The sequence below is a fragment of the Eremothecium cymbalariae genome, chromosome 8, assembly GCF_000235365.1.
Source record: "Eremothecium cymbalariae DBVPG#7215 chromosome 8, complete sequence".
Classification (NCBI taxonomy): Eukaryota; Fungi; Ascomycota; class Saccharomycetes; order Saccharomycetales; family Saccharomycetaceae; genus Eremothecium; species Eremothecium cymbalariae.
The window spans coordinates 329,991-355,369 of NC_016456.1; the positions used below are offsets into that span (position 1 = coordinate 329,991).

The 25,379-nt window shown below is 38.9% G+C and overlaps 9 protein-coding genes and 1 further gene across 9 annotated transcripts; 8 read left to right on the forward strand and 2 right to left on the reverse strand.

Moving 5' to 3' along the window:
* Positions 1-216: 216 nt before the first annotated feature.
* ARG81 (Arg81p) lies at positions 217-2,943 on the forward strand (the record flags this gene model as incomplete). The annotated part of the gene is made up of 1 exon (XM_003648215.1): positions 217-2,943. One exon carries the CDS (start codon positions 217-219, stop codon positions 2,941-2,943), a length of 2,727 nt encoding a protein of 908 aa, XP_003648263.1.
* Positions 2,944-3,248: 305 nt separating this feature from the next.
* Positions 3,249-3,674, forward strand: Ecym_8160 (uncharacterized protein; the record flags this gene model as incomplete). The annotated part of the gene is made up of 1 exon (XM_003648216.1): positions 3,249-3,674. One exon carries the CDS (start codon positions 3,249-3,251, stop codon positions 3,672-3,674), a length of 426 nt encoding a protein of 141 aa, XP_003648264.1.
* Positions 3,675-3,881: 207 nt separating this feature from the next.
* Positions 3,882-5,369, forward strand: PEX3 (Pex3p; the record flags this gene model as incomplete). Its single annotated transcript, XM_003648217.1, has 1 exon — positions 3,882-5,369. The coding sequence occupies one exon, from the start codon at positions 3,882-3,884 to the stop codon at positions 5,367-5,369; it is 1,488 nt and encodes a 495-aa protein (XP_003648265.1).
* A 571-nt stretch (positions 5,370-5,940) lies between these two features.
* Positions 5,941-6,480, forward strand: SKP1 (SCF ubiquitin ligase subunit SKP1; the record flags this gene model as incomplete). Its single annotated transcript, XM_003648218.1, has 1 exon — positions 5,941-6,480. The coding sequence occupies one exon, from the start codon at positions 5,941-5,943 to the stop codon at positions 6,478-6,480; it is 540 nt and encodes a 179-aa protein (XP_003648266.1).
* A 740-nt stretch (positions 6,481-7,220) lies between these two features.
* On the forward strand, positions 7,221-11,231 carry Ecym_8163 (GRAM and VASt domain-containing protein; the record flags this gene model as incomplete). Its single annotated transcript, XM_003648219.1, has 1 exon — positions 7,221-11,231. The coding sequence occupies one exon, from the start codon at positions 7,221-7,223 to the stop codon at positions 11,229-11,231; it is 4,011 nt and encodes a 1,336-aa protein (XP_003648267.1).
* Positions 11,232-12,681: 1,450 nt separating this feature from the next.
* Positions 12,682-16,086, forward strand: IRE1 (bifunctional endoribonuclease/protein kinase IRE1; the record flags this gene model as incomplete). Its single annotated transcript, XM_003648220.1, has 1 exon — positions 12,682-16,086. One exon carries the CDS (start codon positions 12,682-12,684, stop codon positions 16,084-16,086), a length of 3,405 nt encoding a protein of 1,134 aa, XP_003648268.1.
* A 243-nt stretch (positions 16,087-16,329) lies between these two features.
* On the reverse strand, positions 16,330-19,320 carry YCG1 (condensin subunit YCG1; the record flags this gene model as incomplete). The annotated part of the gene is made up of 1 exon (XM_003648221.1): positions 16,330-19,320. The coding sequence occupies one exon, from the start codon at positions 19,318-19,320 to the stop codon at positions 16,330-16,332; it is 2,991 nt and encodes a 996-aa protein (XP_003648269.1).
* Positions 19,321-19,719: 399 nt separating this feature from the next.
* Positions 19,720-21,938, forward strand: Ecym_8166 (the record flags this gene model as incomplete).
* A 101-nt stretch (positions 21,939-22,039) lies between these two features.
* On the reverse strand, positions 22,040-23,674 carry Ecym_8167 (uncharacterized protein; the record flags this gene model as incomplete). Its single annotated transcript, XM_003648222.1, has 1 exon — positions 22,040-23,674. The coding sequence occupies one exon, from the start codon at positions 23,672-23,674 to the stop codon at positions 22,040-22,042; it is 1,635 nt and encodes a 544-aa protein (XP_003648270.1).
* A 112-nt stretch (positions 23,675-23,786) lies between these two features.
* PEP7 (phosphatidylinositol-3-phosphate binding protein) lies at positions 23,787-25,370 on the forward strand (the record flags this gene model as incomplete). Its single annotated transcript, XM_003648223.1, has 1 exon — positions 23,787-25,370. One exon carries the CDS (start codon positions 23,787-23,789, stop codon positions 25,368-25,370), a length of 1,584 nt encoding a protein of 527 aa, XP_003648271.1.
* Between the last annotated feature and the right edge of the window lie 9 nt (positions 25,371-25,379).

The window sequence follows — 25,379 nt, forward strand, 5'->3', positions numbered from 1 at the left end:
TCGACGTTGAGCTACTCGTTTGTACGCATTTGGCTCTAAAAGCAGCTTCCCGGCATCGGCATCGACCGCTCGCGGTTTCCCTCGAGAGGTGAAAAGCGTGAAAATTTTGGCAGAGCAAGATGAAGCTATCTCTACAGCTGGTTGATAGGATAGTATAATTATAGGGTGGGGAAACAGCAAAAATCACAACTGAGACCAGTAGGAGGGACCGAGGCCATGAATAAAGGGGATAATAAGTTTGGTTCTCAGAATATTGGTGATACGGGTAATGCTAAGTCTGGATCTCGTAAACATAAAGCAGGAAACGGTGTATGTACAGCAAGGCGGCCCAGGGCAAAAACATTTACAGGATGTTGGACATGTCGAATAAGGAAAGTTAAGTGTGATCTAGGTAAGCCGAACTGCCAGAGGTGTGAGAAATCCGGGTTAAGTTGTGGGGGGTATGATATCAAATTGCGGTGGTCGAATCCGATAAGATTTGATAGTTACGGGAACCAGGTGACGTCTGGAAATGACAAAGATGGGGATGGTGATCGACAGCAGCAGCCGTTTCAACGACGTAACATTATGTTTGTTCGATACGATGAGGAGTATGAGTATTATGAGGATATGGATGATGAGTTGTCGGCGTTACATTCACCTCCGTTGGAGATGATTGCAGATAATAAGACATGGATCGTTAAGAACTTTGGTGTGTTCATGGGTACGAATAGGGCCAAGAAGAGACATGTGCCTAGGAAAAAGAGGAAGGTGAACCCTGTATTTGCGGATGCGATGGCGAAGGAGCAACGAAGGAAGATGGAAGAACGGCAAAAGGCAGAAAAGAATAAGAAAAAGCAGAAGATTTCGAAGCTGGTGCGGGACGATGCGTCTATGTCGTTGGGTTGCGTATCCCCGGTGCTGAGTATAGATTCTACGAAGATGGAATTGTCATCGGATACCACAGCGTCTGCTATTTCTCCTGCGCATGCTGCTTCTGCCTTTGAGTTTGGTTTCCCATCGATGGGGATGGCGGGCCACGAGTGGATCTCGGGTGAGTTGAAAGACGACGCTTTTCTATCAGCTTCCGTTTTGCAGGGTGCCCTATCATTGCCCTCTAACTTACAACAACAGTATGGTTTCGCTGCTAATAGACAGCCAGTCACTGTGACTACGGGTCTACCTACCCCGGATTCAAAGCTGAAAAACAAGCGGCATGCTTCCGATTTTACTGATGAGTCGTCTCTTCCAGCTAATGCTGGCTCACCATGTTTCCCAGAAGATGAACTTGCTAATCTTTACCGGCTTGTGTTCCATAGGAGCGAGCGGAAAAACAATGAAGTCATGATTGAGAATCTGTTCAACCAAGGGTATACCAAAGCGGATACAGGCCGCTCTGGTAGTGGTATAAATTTGAATGCACCTGGCTCACAAATGCCTGCTGCTGCTATTCAGGTGCTGCCTTGTGAAGAGCCTGATCTTGCTGGCTCCAATTCTCTAAGTAGCTCAAACAATTTGCCCCGCTTCCCGCAAACAAGTCTGAAAGTGAATGGTCTGACGAGGTTTTTAATGAATCACTATTTGCAAAATGTCGCTGATCTGATGACCGTTGTTGCTCTACCTTCGAATCCTTGGAAAACCATATACTTCCCACGGGCCGTACGCGGACTGGGAGACCTAGCTGCCATGGGAGATACATCCAATTCGCGAAACTCATTGTTAAATTCCCTGCTAGCAGTGTCTTGTTTCAATCTACAAAGCAAATTTCCCAAAAACTCAGAAGAAATGAAATATTTCGTGAATTTGGGAATCGGGTTCAGAAATCAGGCATCAAACTTCTTGAACTTATGTCTCAATTCGGGCTCAAAACAAGAGCGTTACAAAGACGTTTTGACAGCTATATTATCAATGAATTCAATCGACGTCTTCTGGGGCACTATGGCAGACTGTCAGTACTACCTTGCGATATGCGAGGAGTTTATCAACAAGCGGATGAAAGCGCGGCCAAATATATCCTCTAAAGCTCGTTGTCTTCACCGTATCTACTCATTCTTAAGGTTAATTCAAGATAGCACTGCTCTTGACAAGGTACGAGAAAAAGAAATTGTTTTTGAGAAAAGTGACGATAATAAAGTCAACTTTAATGAAAAGTCCAGTTCACCAGCAACTACGGGGGCGTCATCTAAGGATGATGCATACAAGAAGCAACTAGATGGAAAGGATGATAAAATTAATATTGACTTCAGTGAACTTGAAGAACGTTTGAACCAGTCTTCCTCTCCCCTTCTGTTGAATAATATTGCGAGTAAACCATATTTTTCAGATTCGCAAACCAAGCATGATGTCCTAGGTACTGACGCATTATATGGTTTGCCTAACTCTTTAATTCTTCTATTTTCTGATTGTGTAAGATTGGCAAGACACAGAGCATATTTCCAGAAAAATGGTTTAGAAATCCCGGCCGACTATAATATCTACTGCGTTGAATTCGAAAAGAGACTCTATAGTTGGAAATCAGAATGGGAATTTTGGAAGGATAAGTCTAAAAAGGAATTTTTGAATGATACTATGAAGGGAATCTTCCATCATACTATGAGTTTTTATTTCGGTTTGATTGTTTACTACTTAACAATGGTAAGAACATTAGCTTATCAACTACTTCAGCCATATGTTATCAAGGTGTTGAATCATCTAACTGAATTAGCTAGTCTTATCGACGAAAAAGGAGTTAAGATTGTTCCCTTAGTTTGGCAAGGTTTCATAGCTGGATGTTCCTGTACAGATACTAATACACAACTGGCGTATAAGAAATGGGCGGCTCGGTTAGCAAGCTCAGGTATGGGTTCGTATTGGGGTGCCAGGCAAGTTATGTTTGAAGTTTGGCGGAGACAGTTGAATCATGAAAAAGGTGATAATTGGTATTCTGTTTATAGTGATTGGAGGATGAATTTAATGTTGTCATAAATCTAAGTTTAATTTATTTATTTATATAGGAATTGAAAGAAATTTTTATACAAATATCGGTATTACTATTATGAAGCTTAAAGTGACTTTAGGATTATATAACTTAAATTTAAAAACTACTTTTGTATGTCGTAATTAAAAAAATTAAATTGAACCTGTTTTAAAGCAATATACAGTAGAGGGGATTATTGTTCCTCAAGACAAAACAAGGTTTGCTGAAGCCAGGTGAAATATATATAAAGAGGGGGATCTTACAGAAGTATTGAGAACCGTGAGAACCGCGGTATGGTGGCTGAATACCTCTGATGGAAAGTGTAGAATCTATTATCAAAAAGCTAGAGGATTTAAACGATATTTGTGCTCGTCGTGAATGTAAAGATGTTGTGCTGTGGAATTCACTGAATAGGATCCTCCATCAAACGACACAGTCGATGTTTCAGCTCGTCGAACAGACACCGAAGTTTAGCAGAAGGGACGTATACTCACGACATTCGCCTTTTTTTAACAAGTGGGATAAGAGTGAATCGTTCCGCATATTGCCTCCTATTCCATCGAAAAGCGAACAGTTGTGTCTAGGGCAGGAGGAGGATGGTGGATCGAACAAGTGGGCTGTGGCAGACCTTCCTTTGCTGGAGCAGCTCAATAATTTGAGGCGGTTAGTAAACGATTCTAGATGTCGCAACGAGAATCAGAGCAGAGCAGAGTTCGCCTCCGATGAAAAGAAGGAGTAGTTTTATCATTGCACACACATACATACATATATATATCTAGCAGGGACTAACGTATTTATGATTTATCGGCGGTGGATGAGCTGTCTCTTCAAGTTTCTCTGTATGTCTGTGTACATTTTCGGTTCTACGGCGTTGAAATGTGTTTAAAATTTCTTAATTGAGAAAAACTGGGGAAATTATTAAAGACCTTAGGATATTCATATATATATGGTCTGCTATTACAGGGACTTGTGTATAATTAGAGACATCAGAATTGTACAAAAGGGTCGAGGCGCTGGAAGAATGACACGGAAAGGTTTACAGAAGCATAGGGGGAAACTTATTGCTTCGAGCATCATTTTGACGACTTTGGTGACAACCGGGGTTTGCACTATTTTATTCATAAAGAGATGGCTTTACAAACAGCAGTTGAAGATTACCGAGCAGCACTTTGTCAAGGAGCAGATTAAGAGACGTTTCCATCAGACGCAGCAGGATTCTTTGTACACTATGTATGAGCTGGTACCGGTTTTAACGCTGGTTTTGAACAAGGATTTAGATTTGGACCAGATTGTGGAGACGCTAAAGGGTAAGAAATTGACAAAGAAGTTGGCTCAAGGGGTTCCTAAGGATAGCAGTGAACTGGATGAGATGGGTTCGGTTGTGGACCAGCCTTCTGACTCGAGCAATTCAGGGGTTTCCAAAAGTAAAGCTGAATTGTGGGAGGAGTTAAAGGTGCAAAGTTTAGTTAAGTTGTTGACAGTGGTCTATGCTACATGTATGCTACTACTGTTAACTCGGTTGCAATTGAACATATTAGCTCGTCGGGAATATCTAGACACTGCCATCAAGATTGCTGTTGACAAGGAGGGTCAAAAGGGCAGCAGTATTATAATGACATGGTTGAACAGCTTTTGGAACTATGGAAGCAATGCTTTGAGTGTTTCTACTCCTCCAAATATAGAAAATTCATCAGAAGAGGAAGACAAGGCGTCATCTGGCAGAAATGGTAACAAGTCCAAGGACAAGGCTCGTTATGCGAACGAGCAAGCATTTTTGTCGTTATCTTGGTGGTTATTAAACCGGGGCTGGCTTCGATTCAAACCGCTTGTACAGCAACAGGTCAGCGCCCATTTTGGTGACCTTTCTCCACGGGATATGTTGACATTTGAGGAATTTGGTGGCAAGCTTTCAAAAACCATCTACAATATTAACAAGGAATTATTTGACAACCACTCGCACAATCTTTTAGTAAAATGTTTTCTCCCAGAGCCACACTTGGAGCAATTCGTATTACAACAGACATTGGACTCCGACACTTTGAGAATCATCAATGAAGACAACACTATGCTAAGGCAATTAGTCCAAGAAACGTTCAAGTGTTCAGAATCAAGTGCCTCCTTAATAGTTTTAGAGAGCCTAGTGAATGAATCCTTCCAATTCGTCATGCAGCAGGTGGAAGCTAAAGTTACCAAGAAATCTAAAAAGTCTTCCCAGACACCCTCCAACGGAGCAGCAGAAGCAGCAGGCGAAGCAATGGCAGCGGCAGCACCCAAATTCCAGGTCGCCCTATTCTCAATTGGTTTAAAAGAATGCTGCCAAGACATGCTAAAGAACGGCCTGATCTCAATGAACAACGAGTTCTTACAAAGCCTAGACTCTGTGCCCGAACTCGACGATTTGAGCGCCAGCGTCTACAGCAACTTTGGATTTTAGCAGGAAAAACCAGAAACAATACAGAAGAAACCAACCACAACGAACGACAAAGAACAGTATTTTTACTCTTACAATATGAGCATTCTCTATAAAGGTGGACCGCTCACATACCCAAGGTGCTGATCCTCACCACCACCACCACCGCTACCACACATAGCCTTTTATTTTCATTTTATTATTTTATTTTTCGTTTTGTAGTTGTCACTTTATTTTGTATCCACGAGATAAACCAGGACTTTCAATTCACATAATAGAAACCACTATAGTAGAAACACCACCTCATTATACGAGAACCACCAGAACCCTCCTATCATACTGCCAACATAACACCTGCCCCAGCTGGCCCACCCGTCGTCACCAACATGCGCCTGCAGTCGACTTCGTTCTTCATGATTATCCTAGCGAACACTAAAAAAGGGTATTCCAATCTTTCTCGTCATGGTATCTAGAAAATAATTTACAGTGAACCTAAAGGCCAGAAAGAGGAGATTAAAGACGTTTCTACGCATCAACAAGAGGGGTTTTTGTCTGAAGGTGCCATTCCCAAACCGTAGCAACACATAAACCAGCCATGGCAGAGAAAACCCAAACAGTCGTCCTAGTGAGCGTCGAAGGCGAGCGATTCACAGTCAACAGAAAGATCGCCGAGCGTTCCCTGTTATTAAAGAATTACTTGAATGACATGCACGACAATAACTTCAATGACGACTCCGACGAAGAAGCAGAAAGCAAAGACGATGACGATAAGATTGTCATGCCGGTACCCAACGTCCGTTCCTCTGTTCTCCAGAAAGTAATCGAATGGGCCGAACATCACAAGGATTCGAACTTCCCCGACGAAGAAGACGACGACTCGCGTAAGTCCGCCCCAGTAGACGCATGGGACCGTGAGTTCCTCAAAGTGGATCAGGAAATGTTGTATGAAATTATCTTGGCCGCAAACTATCTAAACATAAAACCTCTATTGGACGCCGGATGCAAAGTCGTTGCGGAAATGATCAGAAACAGATCCCCAGAAGAAATCAGAAGAACTTTCAACATTGTCAACGATTTCACCCCCGAGGAAGAAGCTGCTATCAGACGTGAAAACGAGTGGGCTGAAGACCGTTAGTTAGTTACACCTTCTTTTTTATTATTCTTTAATATTGTTAAATGCAATTCCATGCTATGCATCATCTATAGACAACACCTATTACTATTCAATGCCATCCATATCCCTAATGGCTAACTCCACCAATGGATCCTATAATACACACTCAAACCATGTCAATCCATCCAGTTCACATATATATATTACACTATATAATATTTTTGTCACTTAAATGGTGATGCTTCAGTTATGTGGTTTTCCGTCTGACACTTGTGTTGAACTTCGTTAAGGGGCGCGAGAAATGGACCTTTTGACCCATAAAGACAGAAACGTTGTCGTTAAACAAAACAACATTGATCGAAACAGATACCATTACAAGCGTGAGAGATACTGCATTTATTTTATTAGAGCACTTCCAGTTAGAAAGCGGTGCCAGTATTAATAATAATAATAATAATAGTCTTTTGGCGATAACTAAAAAAGAATTTTTTTTGAAATAATAGTAATACCTGTGGGATTACGCAAAAGAGTTGGCGAACGGGTATATATATGGTGTGCATTTTATTTTTAGATTGCCAATATTGCTAGCAAGAGTCTCGTATTGGTGTTTTTAAGGTACGATTGCTGGAGAGGTTATAATTACGGGGATTTTCGTGGGGATTTGTCAACTTTTTTGTCTATTTTAAAAGTTAAAAGGTAGGTTTTGGAGTTGGAGTGGTACTACTGACACATATATCATATATATTAGTTGAGCATCGCATATGAAGGAAGGAGAGATAGGTAGGTCCAAGAAGTTCAAAGAGAGTGCCAGGTTATTTTTTAAGAAGAAAAGTCGGTCGCTTACATGGACGGGACAGGGCCACGGCGGTGGCGGAGGACGGCGACGAGGGCCTGGTTCTGGGAGTTCTTTACGGTATGATTTGGTGACGAGGCAGAACAGAGGAGTTTTGCAAGGTGGCAGTCTGGGTGAGGGTGGTGGTGGTTCTGCACGGTCAGCTAGGGCGGTGAGTGGTGGTGGGTCGGTGTTTGCTAAGGAGCGGGGGGGTGTTTCTGTGGGGCGGCGATCTTTGGCGGAGCAGGGCTCTTTACTTATCTATGGGGATGGTGTTGTTGATCAGAGGAGATCTAGAAATAGCTATGGTGGTGGTTTTTCGTCGTCGTCGTCGTCGTCGTCGTCATCGATTGGTATGTCGCTTAATGGGGACCCTGGCAATTTTTATGGGTCCAATTCTAGACCGGGGAGTTGGCTAAATATGGACAAGGATGTCCAGCAGACAGCGTCTTCTAATTCGAATTTGGCGGACGGAGAAGAGTTATCGGAAAGGTTATCAGACGGAATGATCATTGAACACCTCCATGAGGGGAAAGGAGCTGTAAAGGGAAGCATATATTTGTCAGATGAAAAAAGCGCAACATGCAACGGTGGCATTTTGTCTTCTTTTTTGTCGGTCGCTCGAAACGCGGCTCAGCAGCTTATTACCAAGAGTTCAGGAGATACAAATACAGCATTGCTAGATGATTGGAAGACGCAACAGGACAATGTCCTCGATAACGTTGAGCATCCTTTGAACACAATGGCAAGAAACACCTCCTTTTTAAGGCACTTGGATTTTGTGCTTGCTGCTAACCGATCCGAGGAGGTGTTATCGTCATCTAATACTAATAAAGATTCCACGGCGGTACAGCAGAATACAGCACATATAGTAGAGAACAGTGACAGCAGTAATGTTAGAAATGCTAAATCTGAAGGTAACACACCCGATAGGCGTGAGCAGACTGGAGATAGGTCACCCAGTATAATTTTTGATTATCACGGTAAAAAACTTATCTGTGGTGCTAATGGTGAAGGGGACGTTGATAGCATTAGATCAGGTTCATCGAGGAGTCAGTTTTCTATAACGAGTTTCGGCGATGGTGACTTGACCTTGGATTATTTTGCAAAGGGTGACGGTGCGTTAACTCCTCCTGAGCGGTTTCCTGAAAGCATGCTAGCAACCTCTACCGAGAGAGTGCGTTCGATGTCGCCTACTAATAAAAAGGGTATTGTTTCCAGTGCCAATGTTTCCTCAAGAAAACGTTGTAAGACTCTGCCATCGAAAGCTCTTTATGTTTCTACGTTATCTTATTCAGAGAGCCCAAAATGGAATACTTCATCTAGTAATAATGATACCCCAAAGAGTTCTAGTATTGACAAGAACTTGGAGCTTGCTCACACTCCACTTGAAAAAAGCGGATCTCCATATCGTGAGGAGGAAAACTCGAGCAATAATAGCACAGTGGCAGCGGCAGAAGCAAGGCATTTTCCACCCGTAAGGTCCTTAAGTAGGTCGTTCCTCACATCAAATACACGCGTGAATCGTTGCGCATCGTTATCATTTGGGAGTAGAGGAGCCAACCAATATTTGGACCAGCAATATCTGTCAAAGAGTGGGGGTTTAAGTTCTCCCAATGTGCCTCATTTTGATAATACAAAGGTCTTTTCTATTATATCTGCACCAGAGTTGGAAGATGTCGTCTATGCTTCCGACAAGAGGAATGTGGATTTCCATGGTCTATTTAAGGATACTGAGATTTCTCCAGGTGAAAAGTTGTTATCTGATTTCAGTTGTGCGTTATCTAAGGATATTCTTTTACAAGGTAGGTTATATGTTTCCTCAGAACATATCTGTTTTTATTCGAATATCTTGGGTTATGTTAGCGTCGTTGTCATCCCACTTGGCGAAGTAGTTCAGATCGAAAAGAAAAACACTGCGGCCATATTTCCAAATGCGATTGCCATTCATACCCTACAGAAGAAGTACGTGTTTGCCTCATTTATGTCGCGGGATACTGCTTTTGATTTGATAACAAATGTGTGGAACCAGATCGTTCTTGGCCCTGCTGGGAGCCACTTGGGAACCCAAAGTGACGGAAGTTCTTCCAATCTCGGAGAGCCGGGTCTCGAATATAAATTAGGCTGTGATGAACCAAATGAAGAGAGCCATATTCTTTTAGATGATGACGATGGAGAAGAATACGAAGAGGATTCTGATTATTCTACCAACGATGAATTGTCAGATGTTGAAAAAAATGGATCTTCTAAACAAGTGATATCCAAAGAGAGGAGAGGGTCTGGTTTATCTACTTTAGGTCCTCAGGAACACACACCAACGTATTCTTTATATAGCCCAGCTTCTAATGAACATAAGGTTATCAAAGCACATTTTTCTGCCCCCCTTGGGAAAGCTGTCAATCTTCTTTTTGGTTCTGATGTTTCCTATTTGACAACCATATTGAGTTCGCAGCAGAATTATAATATATCAGAAATAAAGCCGCTAATAGGATCAAAGGAACGGTCCTACGATTATTGCAAACCGCTCTCTTCTCCGATTGGACCTAACAAAGCTACATGCTATGTCACCGAATCTCTTTTGCATTATGATTTGGAAGATTATGTTAAGGTCGTTCAAATTTCTAAGACGCCTGATATTCCTTCAGGTAACTCGTTTTACGTCAGAAATGTAATATTACTCAATTGGGGAGAAGATAATAGTTCTGAATTGGTTGTATACAGCACTACAGAGTGGACTGGAAAAAGTTGGATTAAATCGACAATAGAAAAAGCTTCTTTAGATGGTGTCACTTCCGCAATGAAGAGCATGGTAGATTTCATGGAGCAGACTTTGAACTCGCCGAAGAAAGAAGTCAGGTATTTGACAAACGAAAAACAACTCAAACCAGTTAGCATACTCCCAACTATTGGCCCGCAGGAACATGCTCCAACATCTAATAATTACTCAAAGGCTCCTGGAGAAGTAGTTGTTGACAGAACTAACATCAATGCTCCCTTGGGCACTGTTTTCAAACTTATATATGGCGATGATTCTTCATACCTAAGACAAATTATGGATAAGCAAAAGAATTTTAATATCTCTGACATTCCTTTATTCGAAAATGGTAGCAGAAGTTATTCATATATGAGGCCATTGAACAATCCCCTTGGTGCAAAGCAAACGAGATGTTTAATCGAGGAAAAAATAGTGCAGGAAGATTATGAGTCCTACACCTGCGTTGAACAGATCACAAAGACTCCGGATGTCCCATCAGGTAACTCCTTTGAAATTCACTCACGTACATACTTATCATGGGGTCAAAGTAATTCGACAGATATACTTATAGTCACTAGTATTACCTGGGTTGGAAGGAGTTGGATAAAGGGAGCTATAGAAAAGGGTTCACTGGACGGCCAAAAAAATGCTGCTAAGGTACTATTTGAAGAATTGACAGCCATAATAACGGCCGCCAGCTCAAAAAAGAAGGGAACTACACCAAGAAGAAGAAGTTCTCAGAGAAAGAGAAAATCCAAGCTCTTAAAATCAAACGATGAGGCCCCAAAACTTACTGCAGAGGCCGGTTCGCCAAGTATTATTAGTAAGTGGAAATCTGCTTTATATGATATGAGTGATGTATCCTTCTGGAGAACGTTAACTTTCATTTTTGCTCTGCTGTTCATAACAGCAGCTGGCAACTTGTACTATTACAAACCAAAAACGAGGCATGAAGGAATGCATACACCCAACAAAATAACCATTGATGGTGTTGAGTACAACCTCATACCAAGCATAAACATTTTATCCAGACTCAATAATCAACCCAAAATCAACCGTAGAGATCTGGAACCGAATCATACCATGGCTGAAGATTCCATATGGAGTTGGATGTCCACCAGAGGTGTTGGACCCGAAGATCATAATGATCTATCCAAAGACCGTGTTCCTATCATAGATATATGATTAGCATACAAAGACTTCGAGTCACTATAACACCAACAATAACTATGTATAGTAGGGCGGTCAAAAGATATAATGATCACTGAACAGGAATTAGGATAAAGGGAAAAGGAATTAATGGACGACCCCTTATGTCATGTAAATCTTAAATCAATCACACTTATATATCATGTATATGCTTTGGCTTTTAAATACTTACTATGTATTTATATCAAATAACGAATATTTAAACTATAAACGGCGTAGCGTAGCGTAATAAGTCTTGTTAGATTGATGCTGCTGTAACGATAATATTAATTGTTGGTATGTTAAATGAAATAGCACTATAAAAAAGAACAACTAACTTGGGCGGTTATTGGTTTTACAGTCAGAACGTAGAACATTGAAAACAGCAATAAATCATGAATAGTACTTCGAACAGGATCCAAAAGAAGCAAGCTAAGCTCAATGTTTTGAAATCTAGTTGTCTAGAGCTAGAAGCCAAATATAATGAACTATGTGCGCAAAAAGATATGTATGGTGACCACATTGTATACACTGTTTGATGATATCTTTAATGGAATAACAGAGCAAGGCGTTTGTGGGGCAACTGAAGTGAGATATGTTTACTAACATGAATATCTGTGTTACAGTTCTATAGATCCTACAACCATTAATACAACGCATATTAAGAATTTGAAGGATTATAACGAGCTCAGAGACACTGGCTTAAGACTGGTTCAAATAATATCCGATGAAAAGAAATGTCGTTTAAAAGATGTGTTTGAAGAAATGGGCTATCAGATGATGGATTAAGCTTAATTTACGCTAAGGCCAATATACGAAGATGCTTATACCAACGGTGGTGCTGAGTTGCGCTCGCTATGAGTCCAACAGACCTATGTTCAAAGTAGCTAAGTAAAAGAGCATTGTCACGTGACAGTAGGGGTGTTAACTTGTTAGAGTCACAACAGTTGTTGCCAATACCACTTGAAGCAGCTGACCCCAGATTACGATCATAGCTACCCCATAGACTAACTAAGATAAGCTACATAGTCGATGGTGATTCAAATACATCATGCTACGACCAGTCGGAGAAGAAGAACGTTCGTAATCTCAAATTCTAAAAAAAAGTATCAAAAAAAAAAGGATTCATAATACAACTAACTACACACACTCAGAAGCAGATTGTAAGAAGAAATATATGTTCATTTGAAGTATTCAAGACGATATCAAACCTGGGTGAAATAATTCATCATAGAAGCTGCGGAATTAGAAGAACGTTCTTTACTTGCTGTGTGAATCTGGACGAAAAAGAAAAAAAACATACAAGATAATTAGAACGACCATCAATAAAGCATTAACAAACCGTAACATAATTGATAGATACATTCATTGGTCTCTCTTGATATTGTTTACAGGGGAACCCAAGAGCAGACAGTAAACAAAACCACTAGCTTATATTTAGCACATCATGAGAGGAATACAATCTACATGTTCCTTGAGGATATACATATGGATATTGCTTTTATTTTCCTATTCCCATAGTGTTTGGTTTGTTACTGGAACTCCCGCAGCTAGGCCTTTCCTAAAAAGATTTGAGAATTCAAAGAATTCCTTGGGAGTTACATCTGCAGGAACCGGAGTTTTGAGTAAGAAGGGTCCATGGGATCTAACATCTGAAGGCCTGAATGCAGTTATCACCGGCGTCCTTGACAAAGAATTAGCGTCTGTACCTCGGATAGATATACCCACTACCACTGAAGCTAAGAGAAGGCATGCGACTCCTATTCTGATGCGTGAATCACAGGTGAAATCAATTGGTTCAGTTGCGATTGATGCTCCGAGCAAGTCTGTATTGTCTTTGAATGGCAACCACAAGGATCTTGAGTCCCTGACTTTGGCTGACATTCTTATAGCGACGGATATTGAGGGTGGTATACATGCGCTCAACAGGCAGAATGGAGAAGTGCTTTGGTCTATCTCAAATGCTAATTTACCTCCCCTAATAAAAGTGTCCGAGCCTAGTGCGGTTACTAACGAATCATTGATAGTTGAACCATATGCAGATGGCAATATCTACTACTTCAGTACTTATCAGGGATTACAAAAGTTACCTGTATCAATAAAACAGTTGGTCAGTCTTTCTCCGATGGATCTGAAAACCAAGATTGTGGTCGATGAACTGGGTACAATCTTAGAAGACGAAAAAATATACACCGGATCTAGAACAACTGCGGTGTACGCCTTGGATATATTTACGGGCGAAATAATATCCGTATATGGTCTTGGTACAGAAAATAAGGTATTTGAAACTTCCAAAATTAATGACAACAAAATGTTTAACAATGAGGATTTTGAGAACATCCTAGTGATCGGCAAAACTACCTTCGAGTTGAGCATCCACACCAAAGACAATATCGTCTACAATGTCACATATGCACAATGGCAACATAATTCCATTGATAATTATCTAGCCTCAAGAAATAATAAGTCTAAAGATGGGATTTACGTGGCACCTTTTCGTGATAGGTCATTACTAGCTACTAATGCCGACTTGAAGATAGCTAAATGGGTATCTCCGAAATTACCAGCAATCATAAACAACGTTTTCGATATTTATTTTGATTATTCTACAAACGAAAAGATTTTGCTGCCGCACCCGCTGAAAGCTGTTCAAGATAGCGAAGAGGAGAATATTCATGTCTACCTAGACCAAACCGAAAACAATTCTTGGTTTGCCTTATCCAGTACATTTTTCCCATCTTTAGTGGAATCTGCTCCCAAGTCTAAATTTAGTATGAGTGAGAAATGGAGGCGGGCAGAGATATTTGAAAATAAAGCGTTGTTCAAAGTTGCTGTCGCAGGCGTCCATGCATTAGGTCATTTCCCCATTGATAAGATATTGATTAACGACAAAGAATACAGTCATAATTCTTTTATGGGTCGCAACGGAAGATTCTTAGACCCGCCTCCTAAAGATTATCAACCAAATAACGGTGTTGATTCGAAGTCGTTAGAAAAGTATATGTCTCCGGAAGATATTAGCCGACATAAAGTTGAACTACAACAAGAAGCTAGCAATGGTATATTGATCTCGAACAAGAACAGCTTTGCGTCTATAGTGGCGCAATTTATTTATAGGGTTGTTGAAAGCGGCCTGGTATTGGTTCTTTCCATATTCACGATTATATTATTGTCAAATTTCAAACTAATACCTCCTTTACACATTCTTTTAGAGCGGGGAGGTGTCATTCCAAAACAAAACTTACCCACACCGCTTGTTGAAATTTCAGAAGTTAAAAAGAAGAGTGAGCAACAAGAATCCACTGAGCAAGAAAAGGAAAAGTCAAGCAGTGAAGAAGCTAAAGGGACAGATATTGAAAAATCTGATGAGCAGGTAGAAGATGAAACGAAGGAAACTGAAAAGAAGAAGAGGAAACGCGGTAAAAGAGGTGGAAAGCATAACAAAAAGAAAGTGGCAGTAAATGAAAACCAGCAGGCTGTTAAAAATTTTGAATATGAAAATGATTTAAAGCATTTAACTATTTCTGATAAAATATTAGGCTATGGTTCTTCAGGCACTGTAGTATTCCAGGGAAATTTTCAACATAGAGCGGTAGCTGTAAAGAGGATGTTAATAGATTTTTACGACGTTGCTTCCCACGAGATTAAATTACTAGCTGAGAGTGATGATCATCCAAATGTGGTTCGGTATTATTGTTCCGAAGTTACTGAAAGGTTTCTGTATATTGCACTTGAATTGTGTACAGCTACACTGGAAGATATCATTGAACTAAAAAAAGATTCTCCAAAGTATTTTGAATTGCAGAAGAGGGCAAATCCCATTGATGTGTTGCATCAAATTGCGTTAGGAATCTCTCATTTGCACATCATGAAAATTGTTCACAGGGATTTAAAACCGCAAAACATTCTAGTTGCACCTAGTAAGAGCTATAATCATCATACCGATGATCGAAATATGATTAGGATACTGATTTCAGATTTTGGACTCTGTAAAAAACTAGAAGCAGAGGAATCATCCTTTAAGACGAATATTAATAATGCCGCTGGAACTAGTGGCTGGAGGGCTCCTGAACTATTAAGTGGTAAAATATCTCTACTAGATACGATCGAAAGCGAAGAATCAATTAATCAATCTACAAATAAAAATAATCAATCTTCCGAACCGCTTGTTTATGATCCAGTAAGCAAAAAGCGTTTAACGAGGGCAATTGATATTTTTTCTCTAGGCTGTGTATTTTATTATGTTTTGTCAAAAGGAAGACATCCCTTCGGAGAAAGATTTATGAGAGAAGGGAACATTATCAAGGGTGATTATTGTCTAGATGGTTTAAGCAAATATATCAAGGATAGGTGTTTGGTAATCGAAGCCAAGGATCTGATAGCACAAATGATTCAGTCAGACCCATTAAAGAGACCTGTAGCTCAGGTAGTTTTAAAGCATCCATTGTTTTGGTCCGTACCAAGAAAATTAGAATTCCTATTGAAAGTCAGCGATCGATTTGAGATTGAAAGAAGAGATCCACCAAGTGCTTTATTGTTGAAACTTGAGGCCTCTTCGACCAAAGTACTTCCGTACAAGGACTGGACAATAAAATTTGATCAACTCTTTATGGATAATCTAGGAAAATATAGAAAGTATAATGGTGAGAAGTTAATGGATCTATTAAGAGCTTTAAGAAACAAATACCATCATTTTCATGATCTACCTGAGGAACTTTGTGACCTCATGAGCCCTATACCGGATGGATTCTATACGTATTTCATTAAAAGATTCCCTAATCTTCTGATGGAAATATACTATGTTGTGAAGGACAACTTGAAAGACGACCAAATTTTGGGAGACTTTATATAAAACCCTCACCCAGTATTCAGTCATGGGAAACAGGTATTCTATATATTAAATTTTGTCACATTATTTTCTGGTGTTTCAGATAGCATAAATATTATAATCTCAAGTCATTGTCAGTTTAAGTAAAGTATTAACAATGTCGGTGAACGTTCTAATAGATATCAACATGCGTTGGATACTGATTTGGATGGTAGATTGCTCCAAGCTCAGCATAGAAGTATCAATTATCCAAAAGTCTATACGAAGTTATGAATCATCAGCAGATCTTAACCTTTTTCTGCTGGGTGGGTTGTCTAAAGTGTTTAAAATCCCCTGTTCTGTATTCTCACTTTGTAATTGCCCATTCCCTGAATCTTTTATAAAGCTTTCGGTATTAAGTTCAGATTGGGTGCTGCTTCCAGCCACATCCAAAGAGCTATTATCAGCACCTGCCAATATTGCCGAAAATTCACCTATACTATTATCATCCTCCTGCTTTGTAGTATTAATGCTATGCTCCTCAGCTTCTGGTACCAGTGATTTATAATTTTCTAAAAGCGCATTTAGACAGTTTTTACATGTCTTGTCTGTGGTGTCATTTTCCAGAATATCTTCCAAATGTTCAATAGCTTCTTTAATCTTCACCACACTATGTTGTCCAGTGACTTTAAATCTAGAGAGATTAGTGATTAGCATTTTCTTAACATCCTTTCTTTCAAATCTATAATAAGACCTAAGAATATCAAGCAAAAAATCTATATGGCATTCGTTTGTAGCTGCACTTTTTTCATCTTCTGCAACAAGTCTACAAGGGTCTGTCCAATTAATCAATTGTTGAAAAATAGCATTAGGCTTTAACATTGAATCCTTAGACATGTTGCTCCCATCAGTAGGGTTTTGGAGATCATCCCACAACATTGATAACCTTAGCAATACGTCACTTGCAACCCTTGCCATTCTTTGTTGATGGTTGAAATGGGAAAAACAATAAACTGGCAAGCAAAAGGCAAAGGCCTGAATCAGTGCCTCATTTCCAGAATTCGCAGGGGAGAAATAGGATAGTACAAGCGTTTCAAACAGATCATCATCTATGAAGACGTCACCTAAAAACAATTTACAGAGCCCTTCTGCTGCAACAGTTTGGCAATCGGCAAGCTCATTGTTTTTTAATATTTTGTAAAATATCTTGTGTAATGATATTGAGTCAACTTTTCCTTCCCCATCAACTACTTTACTACCATGAACTGAAAAAATATCAATAATCACTTGAAGAGCTATATTCTTCAACGCGACATTACCTTTGGAAACACACATACCTAGAATGTACATGCTTTCTGTCGCCAATTGTACATCAAGCAAACAACATAAACCCAGACAGCGGACACCTAATTCTCTTATATCACTTTGCGTATTTCTAACAGCAGGCGTAATTAATGTATCAATTAAAGATGATATCATGATATTCTGCTTTAGGGGCTTTTCAACAAGCTCCAACATGTAACGTGTTAACTTTAAACAAACTAATAATGATTCTGGACTTGGTTGTTTTTCTTCTATTACAACAGTATTGTTAGAATCACATGCGTTAATATTACCACTCACCAAGTCGTCAACAGCTGAATGAAATGATTCAACAGCACAATAATCTTTATCTTCGTCCACCTCGTCTTTCTCTTCATCGATAACATCGTCTTTTCTGTTCTTAGAAATTGAATTATGACCCACTTCTTCGTTTTCTTGTTTCTCAATATCTTCATCTCTAATATCGGTAATAATTTCGACAGACATTGTTATAAAATCTCGCTCATTAATTGATAAGACTTTTAAGACCTTTAAGCTTATCTTCACTAGAGATTCTGATAAATCCTTATTGAATAGCAAATTTCTAACCAAGTTAAGCATATCACGTCTTCCAATTTCATCACTAAAGTCATATTTGTATGCAATATAGAGAAGTTGTTCAATAATAAAATCTAGGGCTTTTTCATCAATTTGTGACTGCTCATCCTTGCTTTCATACCTCTTACTAATATAGGTTGTGATGTATTTGGAAAGTACCATGGTCTCTGGAAAGTTCTCTTCTATAAGCTCATTCATCTCATGTTCTAAACAGTGATAATAAAAAGATTTTAGCAGAAATACTGTAATTATACTGAAATTGTCCCAAACATCTTTAGGAAACTTAATTTTGTTTACAATATCACTTCGATATTCAAATAAAGCACACATTGCTTTCTCGGCAACCTTTCCTTTAGTAACATCTAACTTATCCAACAAATCTATAATGTCACCATCCATCAAATTTAACCAATCAAATGCAACAAGTTTTCCACAAGCTTGTCTAACTGTCTCGTCTCTGTCTTCCAAACCCAACTGTACCAGCTGATCAAGTAAACTAGAATCGAGTTGAGTGAAAACCTTAGGGCCCATAGACTTCAATACTTTAGAGTAGATCAACCGTCTGTTTATAGCTGCAACATCACGTGCTCTTTCAAAGATAAGATGCTGAGTATTCTTGTTATTAGCTAAATTGAGCATGGCTGCCCTACGTATCTCAGCACTGGGATCATTCTGTAGGGCATGCACCAAACTTTCCGTTGCAGGATCAGCAGAGCTATCCAGTGACTCGTGCTCATCATCCTGAAACTTTGTCAGACAAAAGATAGCTTGAACTCGAACGTTGGGTTCCTTATCATGTACCCTTTTCTGCATTGACCATATAATCAAATCGTAAAGTTCTTCATCTATTTCACCCATATTATCCATGATAACAGCCAGCAGTTGAGTGACCCTATATCTCACATTTTTATCTCGTGATTCAATGCCATGCAATAAAAACCTAATGAACTGATTCAAAAATGCCCCGAATATTTGTTCCGTCTTCTCATCTCCGCCATTCTCAGCTCTCTTCTTTTGCAGAGCCAACTCATTACTGGCAATGAAAGCAGCAACCAACCGAACAATCCTATCACCGATAATTTCCTGTTTTTTCAACGAGAGTATCCTTACCACCAATTTATTAAACCAATAGTTGAATGATTCGTGTAACTGCTGCTCAATGCACTTGGAATAAACTTTATTCAACACCGCGATGTGACGCCTATGTCCCGCATAAGTGCTCTGGGCAGATTGGAACACTTCAGCAATGGCTCTAAAGATTTTTTGATTCACTGAAGTCTCTTCAGTTGTATTGATACCATTGGGCAATGTATCTTTATTCGTCAATATGGATTGTTCCATGGAAGCTTCTGCTGCCATTTATTCCTGTAGAAGTAGCGATATGGTCAATAATAGAGGCCTTATCGATTCCCCAAAAAAGAACAACAGGTCTACTACCTTTCACTGATAATTTTCAGCAAGAAGGAAGTGCTACAGTTGATCTAATGGCGTTCCGACTGATTGTAGTTAGTCTTTTTTACCATTATAAGCGTTTTATAAATAAAGGATGGTAAAATGTTCAACATTTCTCGTGAAACCCAATAGTAATCACGTGATAGATTGATTTCTTTTTATAAACCCGGGTAACCAATTACGTGAAAATTTTCTGCTCATCGCATCTCATCACTTCTACAAGGAATAAAATGCATCAGACAGAACAAGCATAGTGCTACTTGAACGCTGGTTATTGGACTCCAAACTTTTTCCAGGTTAGTTATAATGACTCATCCTTCGACAGTTGTTCATAGGTCACGATTTATACATTATACCCCAGGTAATATTACCGCGTTAGCTTTTTCTCACAAATCAACTACAAAATTAACGCCAAGTGATTTAAGATTGGCATTGGGAAGATCAAATGGTCAGGTTGAAATATGGAATCCAAGGGACAATTGGTGCCAGGAGCTGATAATTCAAGGTGGTAAAGATAGAACTATTGAAGGGCTATGTTGGTGCAATTCACCAGGTGAACCGTTAAGATTGTTTTCGATAGGTGGGTCGACAGTTGTAACTGAATGGGACTTATCCACGGGTCTTCCACTAAAAAACTATGACTGTAACTCTGGTGTTATCTGGTCCATTGCTGTAAACAAATCAAATGATAAGTTGGCGGTTGGATGCGATAATGGTAGCGTTGTTTTAATTGATATCTCTGGTGGAAGAGGTGTTCTTGAATACGATTCAATTTTAACTAGGCAAGATGCGCGTGTCTTAACGTTAACTTGGGTTAATGATGCAGCTGTCATAGGTGGGTGTTCTGATGGTCGGATTAGAATTTGGTGTGTCGAAGAAGGTGATGAAAACAAGGGCAGATTGTTACATACTATGAAGGTTGACAAATCCAAGAAGGAATCAACATTGATTTGGTCTGTATTATACTTATCTGAAACAAACCAAATTGTATCGGGTGATTCCACTGGTTCAGTAAAGTTTTGGGACTACCAGAATACAACGCTGACTCAATCATTTAAGGTTCATCAAGCGGATGTTCTGTGTTTGACAACTGATTTGGAGAACACGAAGGTATTCACTGCTGGTGTCGATAGAAAAATCTATCAGTTTTCTACAGCTACAAAATCCCCCAAAAGTACAAAATGGGCGCCTACTTCAAATAGATTGTTCCATGCTAATGATATCAGGTGCATCGTATCGTATCAGTCAAAAGGCTGTAATTTCCTAATATCTGGTGGAGTTGAGAAGACCCTGGTGATCAGTCCATTGAACTCTTTTTCAGATGGAAACTATAGGAAGCTTCCCCAAATTTTGCCATTTCACAAAAATGTGCTGCTTAGTAGAGAACAGAGAATGGTTATTTCTTGGCAAGATAATGTGGTCAGGGTGTGGCAGATTGGGTTACAATTGGAGGCAGAAAAAACTATAAACTTGTGGCTAAGTTGGTTTTGAAAGATGAACAGCATATCTCGATATGTGCATTGTCACCCAATGGTGAGGTATTGGTTGTTGGCACACCGTCTGGAATCAAAGTTTTCCATTTACAGCCTACAGATTCAAAACTCAGGGTTACAAAATTAGACTATAATTCTATTTTGAACATTGGGAGTAAATTTGTTCAGTTTATTAACAACTCCAAAATTATCATCTGTTCTAACAATGGAGAGATTTTAATATTGGAACTTGAACCTGAAAATGATGAGGATGAAAAGCTGGTAGAAATTGAGCTTCCAGATATTCAAAAAACAAAAACCAGCATCAAGTTGCCTTATATTAGCACTATCAACAGTTTAAACACAAATAAAGATGGATTCGCTGTGGTGACAAGGGTTTGTGGGGCAGTGGACCTAATCAACTTAAAGACTTTGCAAGTAAAACCGTTGGTTCGTTTGATGAATTTTATTACAGCCATAAATTTCACCTCTCGAAAGACTGTTATTCTAGTTACTTCTGAAAATAAGCTTTACGAATTTGATATTAAATCGAATGACGACCTTCTAACCGATTGGTGTAAGAGAAACCTCGAAAATTTGCCTTCTAAATTTACCCAACTAAAAGACAAATGCGTTGGAATATTTGATGATGCCCAGAATAACAGCAAAGTTTGGTTGTGGGGTGTTTCATGGCTTGCAAGCTTTAATTTAAATGTAGACCTTCCTGTAAACAAGAGAAAGAAAACAAAAAAGCATTCCCGCGATGGCCTAACGATCAATGATGGAAGTAATTTTATCAACGAGTTTTCAGGTGAAGAAGATGAGGAAGATTTAGAACTTGGAGAGGCTTACATAGCCAAGACTACCGATATTAAAGCCTCTAATAATTGGGGAAGAAACAATGTAAATTCCCCTTCTTTCTTCATTACAGATAAATACAGACCAATTTTATATGCTGATAAAATTTCTTCCAACGAACTAGTTGTAATTGAAAGGCCAGCATTTATGGTTTCTCAGTCGCCTGCATTCCAGCAGCCCAAATTAAGGTTCTGAATTCAATTGTTTTTAATATTCACTTTATCTCATCTGAATAGCAATCAGTAGCTACATATATGTATTCATTTCCTTATATAATACAAATATATATTGGATTACTATTTCGATTTCCTGATATAATCCACTATAAGAATACCAATCAGAGTCAGTACAGAGCTGGAGGCAAATATTTCATCAAACCAAATGTCAATTGCAATATTTGGGACAGTGAATTTTTTGCCTAATAGTTCATTCAATTTCTTCGAGAGATCAAACGGCAGATTTGAACGAATCATCAAAATTGTGGATAATATATACACCCCTGTTAACTCAGAAACAACCAGATTTTTTAATATAGAAGGGGGGTTCTGGTAAAGAGGTTTTTTCTTCACATTATTATGAACTGGTAAACTGCTTCCTTCGTTCTCATTTAAAGTGGTTAATGCGAATTTTTGTATTTTTAAAGGTAATAAAGTCAATAGATATGAGATAGTTGTTGTAACCGTCGACAGCGAACAAATAAAAAATGAAATAGAAAGTATTAATGAAAGTTGTCTGATCAGAGAATCTAACTCTTCTTCTTGTTTGAATCTGAAAATGACGAAGTCTAATATATTTGCAAGAGTAACTGTTAGTGGGTCTCCTGGACCTGAGTCGTTTTCTTCATTTCCTAGGAAGAACTCATAGTCATAATCTGATGGGTATTTGATTACATGAAATAATATGCGAGGAATTCGAACCAAAAGCGTTGTGATTAATCTGTAGACACAATAAACTAGGAATCCTATTTGGAAAAATCTTTTTGTCATAGTGAGCAGCTGAGGTTCCTCTATTCTTTGTTTCAGTTTTGCCATTTCCAATTGATACCAGCTAATCTTTTCCACCAGTTGATCCTTTAAAATAAGAACATCCCTATCGTCATTTTGTTTTAGTGTTTGTATAACTGCAAAGTTTTCTTCTACACCATGTTTATAATCATTTAGTTTATCATGCAGACCAGAATTGTTGGTAAACATTAGGCCGACTCCATTATAGGCATTGTTTAATACAGTTGTTTCTTTGTTCTTCAAAAAGTACATTGTAACATAATATGGTGTAGATATAGATGCTATACCAGATAAAGCACCCATCATAGTGACCCCCACTATCGAAAGCCTTGTCAATAAATTTCTGGTGTAGTAGAATGGACCGCAATTAACACTTGCCAGAAGTACAACACATAGAATAGTACATAAACTGCCCAAAAATACCACTTCTGAGATATCCCTGCTGCGTTCCAGAAACTTGTATACAAAAATGATCAATATGCAAAGTGGCTGAATCATAATTAATGATGCTGATAAAAGCATAGAGGTGATAGGCCATATTACCTCCGTGATGATGTCTCCAGCTTGTTGACTTTCCGCTGTCTTGATTTGCCAAAGTACAATTTCGACTGCGACAACACATAAAGCAAAAGTAGCAGATACAATGACTCTTATTATGTTTGAAATACTGGAAAATGATCCTAAATATTCAATATATGGCTTGAGAACGACCATTTTGGACTTCCGTTTTTGGAGAGTGATCAATGTAGGGTCCGGTTCAGAGGCATTTAATGATATTGGAGTTAACTCAAACAGTTTCTCTAACTTGTACCAAAGGAACCTATATGATTGATTGTATACAATAACAGCTGTTACGCATATAAACAATAACATGAAGAGTTCTTCCATCTTGATGGTCCTTCTGGAGTCCCTTTGGAGCTCTAGCATGTTAACGTTTAAAATTACACAACGGTTTTTTATCGATGGACCAGCCTTTAAATATCAACAGAAGTAAATAATTTAAAGAATTCATGTACATTACCAAAGAACAAGCAACACTATGGCAAGTAATGTCCCTGTTGGTCGAGTAATTGGCCGGGATAGTCCGACTAAAATAAAGGAAATTGATGAAACTTTGGAGTGTCCTGTATGTGGAAGCAAAGTTAAGGGATTAGACTCCTTAAATACGCATCTGGATGTTGAGCATGGATTTAATTATGATAGAACCAACTCCACAGATAGCAGTTCTGTCAATTTAACATCAGTTGATCAAAGAGTGTCGTCCAGACAAAAGTCAGGGTCTACTATAACGCTAAATACAGTACCTCATGTGGATAAAGGCCACTGGAAAACTCCAACAGCAGGAAAATCACGCTGTTTCAAGTGCCAAAAGAAATTAACACCTAAGATTGGTATGCGAAATTGCAGGAAGTGCGGTGAGCTATTTTGTTATAATCATTGTGGTCTTCTGATCAAGCTCAATTCTGCTGCTCATTATGATCCGATAGTTGGTGAGTGGTTTAAGTGCTGTAGCCGGTGTATGCAAGAAAGGCCGGGATATAATGATTTTGGATTGTATGTTGATCTTACAGAAACATTCTTAAAACAACGTACTATAAGAAATGAAGACAAGCAACTTCAAATAATCCAGCTTGAGAATAGGTTAGTAAGACTTGTTGATGGCATCATTGATCTTAATGCGTATCACAAGAGTACGTTCTTCTCTACTAAACTTAGCAACGATATCAACAATCTCGAAAAGACTATTACGCCATGGAGAAAAAATGAATCCACTAACCAGTGTACCATTTGCACCAGATATTTCCATCTACTCCTGAGGAAACACCATTGCAGATTATGTGGGAAACTTGTATGTGATGATAATTTGACCTATTGTTCAACTGAGTTACTGATACAGGATCTGATAAAGGCAGCGCCAGATTTACCATTTAAAAAGCCCAATTATGACATATCATTGATCAAAAATACACTCAGAATATGTTCTAGCTGTATTGATTCCTTTTTTCTGAAGAGGAAATTCCAACAGGATCTAATGCTGGAATCATCTTCATTATTTTCGAAATATACTGAACTCCAAAGTGTATCTAGAGTAATTCTACGGATTATGCCTCGATTTGAACGTCTGTTGGGGACTGTTAATTCTAACAAGCCTCAACTAGATAAAAGCGGCATTAATGAGTTGGCAATTCTAAGAAGAAGATTACTAGAAGCGTTTACGTTGTATGAAAAGCTTGCTAAACAGGTTTTACACTTACAACCAGATAATGAAGCAGAAAGGAAAATTCAAAGGTCCATTCAAATAAAAGCATTAGCATTTATCCAGGAGAAAATGCTCCCATTGAAGAAGATTCCCGAAGTACTTAACCCATCCAATCCTGTCACAGAGATTCAAACTAGTCCAAGCAAATTGTTATTTAATAACCTGACAATTGGCGAGGTCAAACAGTATCGGGAACAATTAATGGTGTTGAAGGAACAAAAGTACATCGTAGAGGGTTTGGTCGAAGACGCCAAGAAACAGAGAAAATTTGAAGAGATTCCCACACTTAAGCAAAACATCAATGAAATAGCCAAAAAAATAGAGGATGTTGAAGGCACCCTGGGAGATCAAGGGTTTGAATGAGTAGGGTAT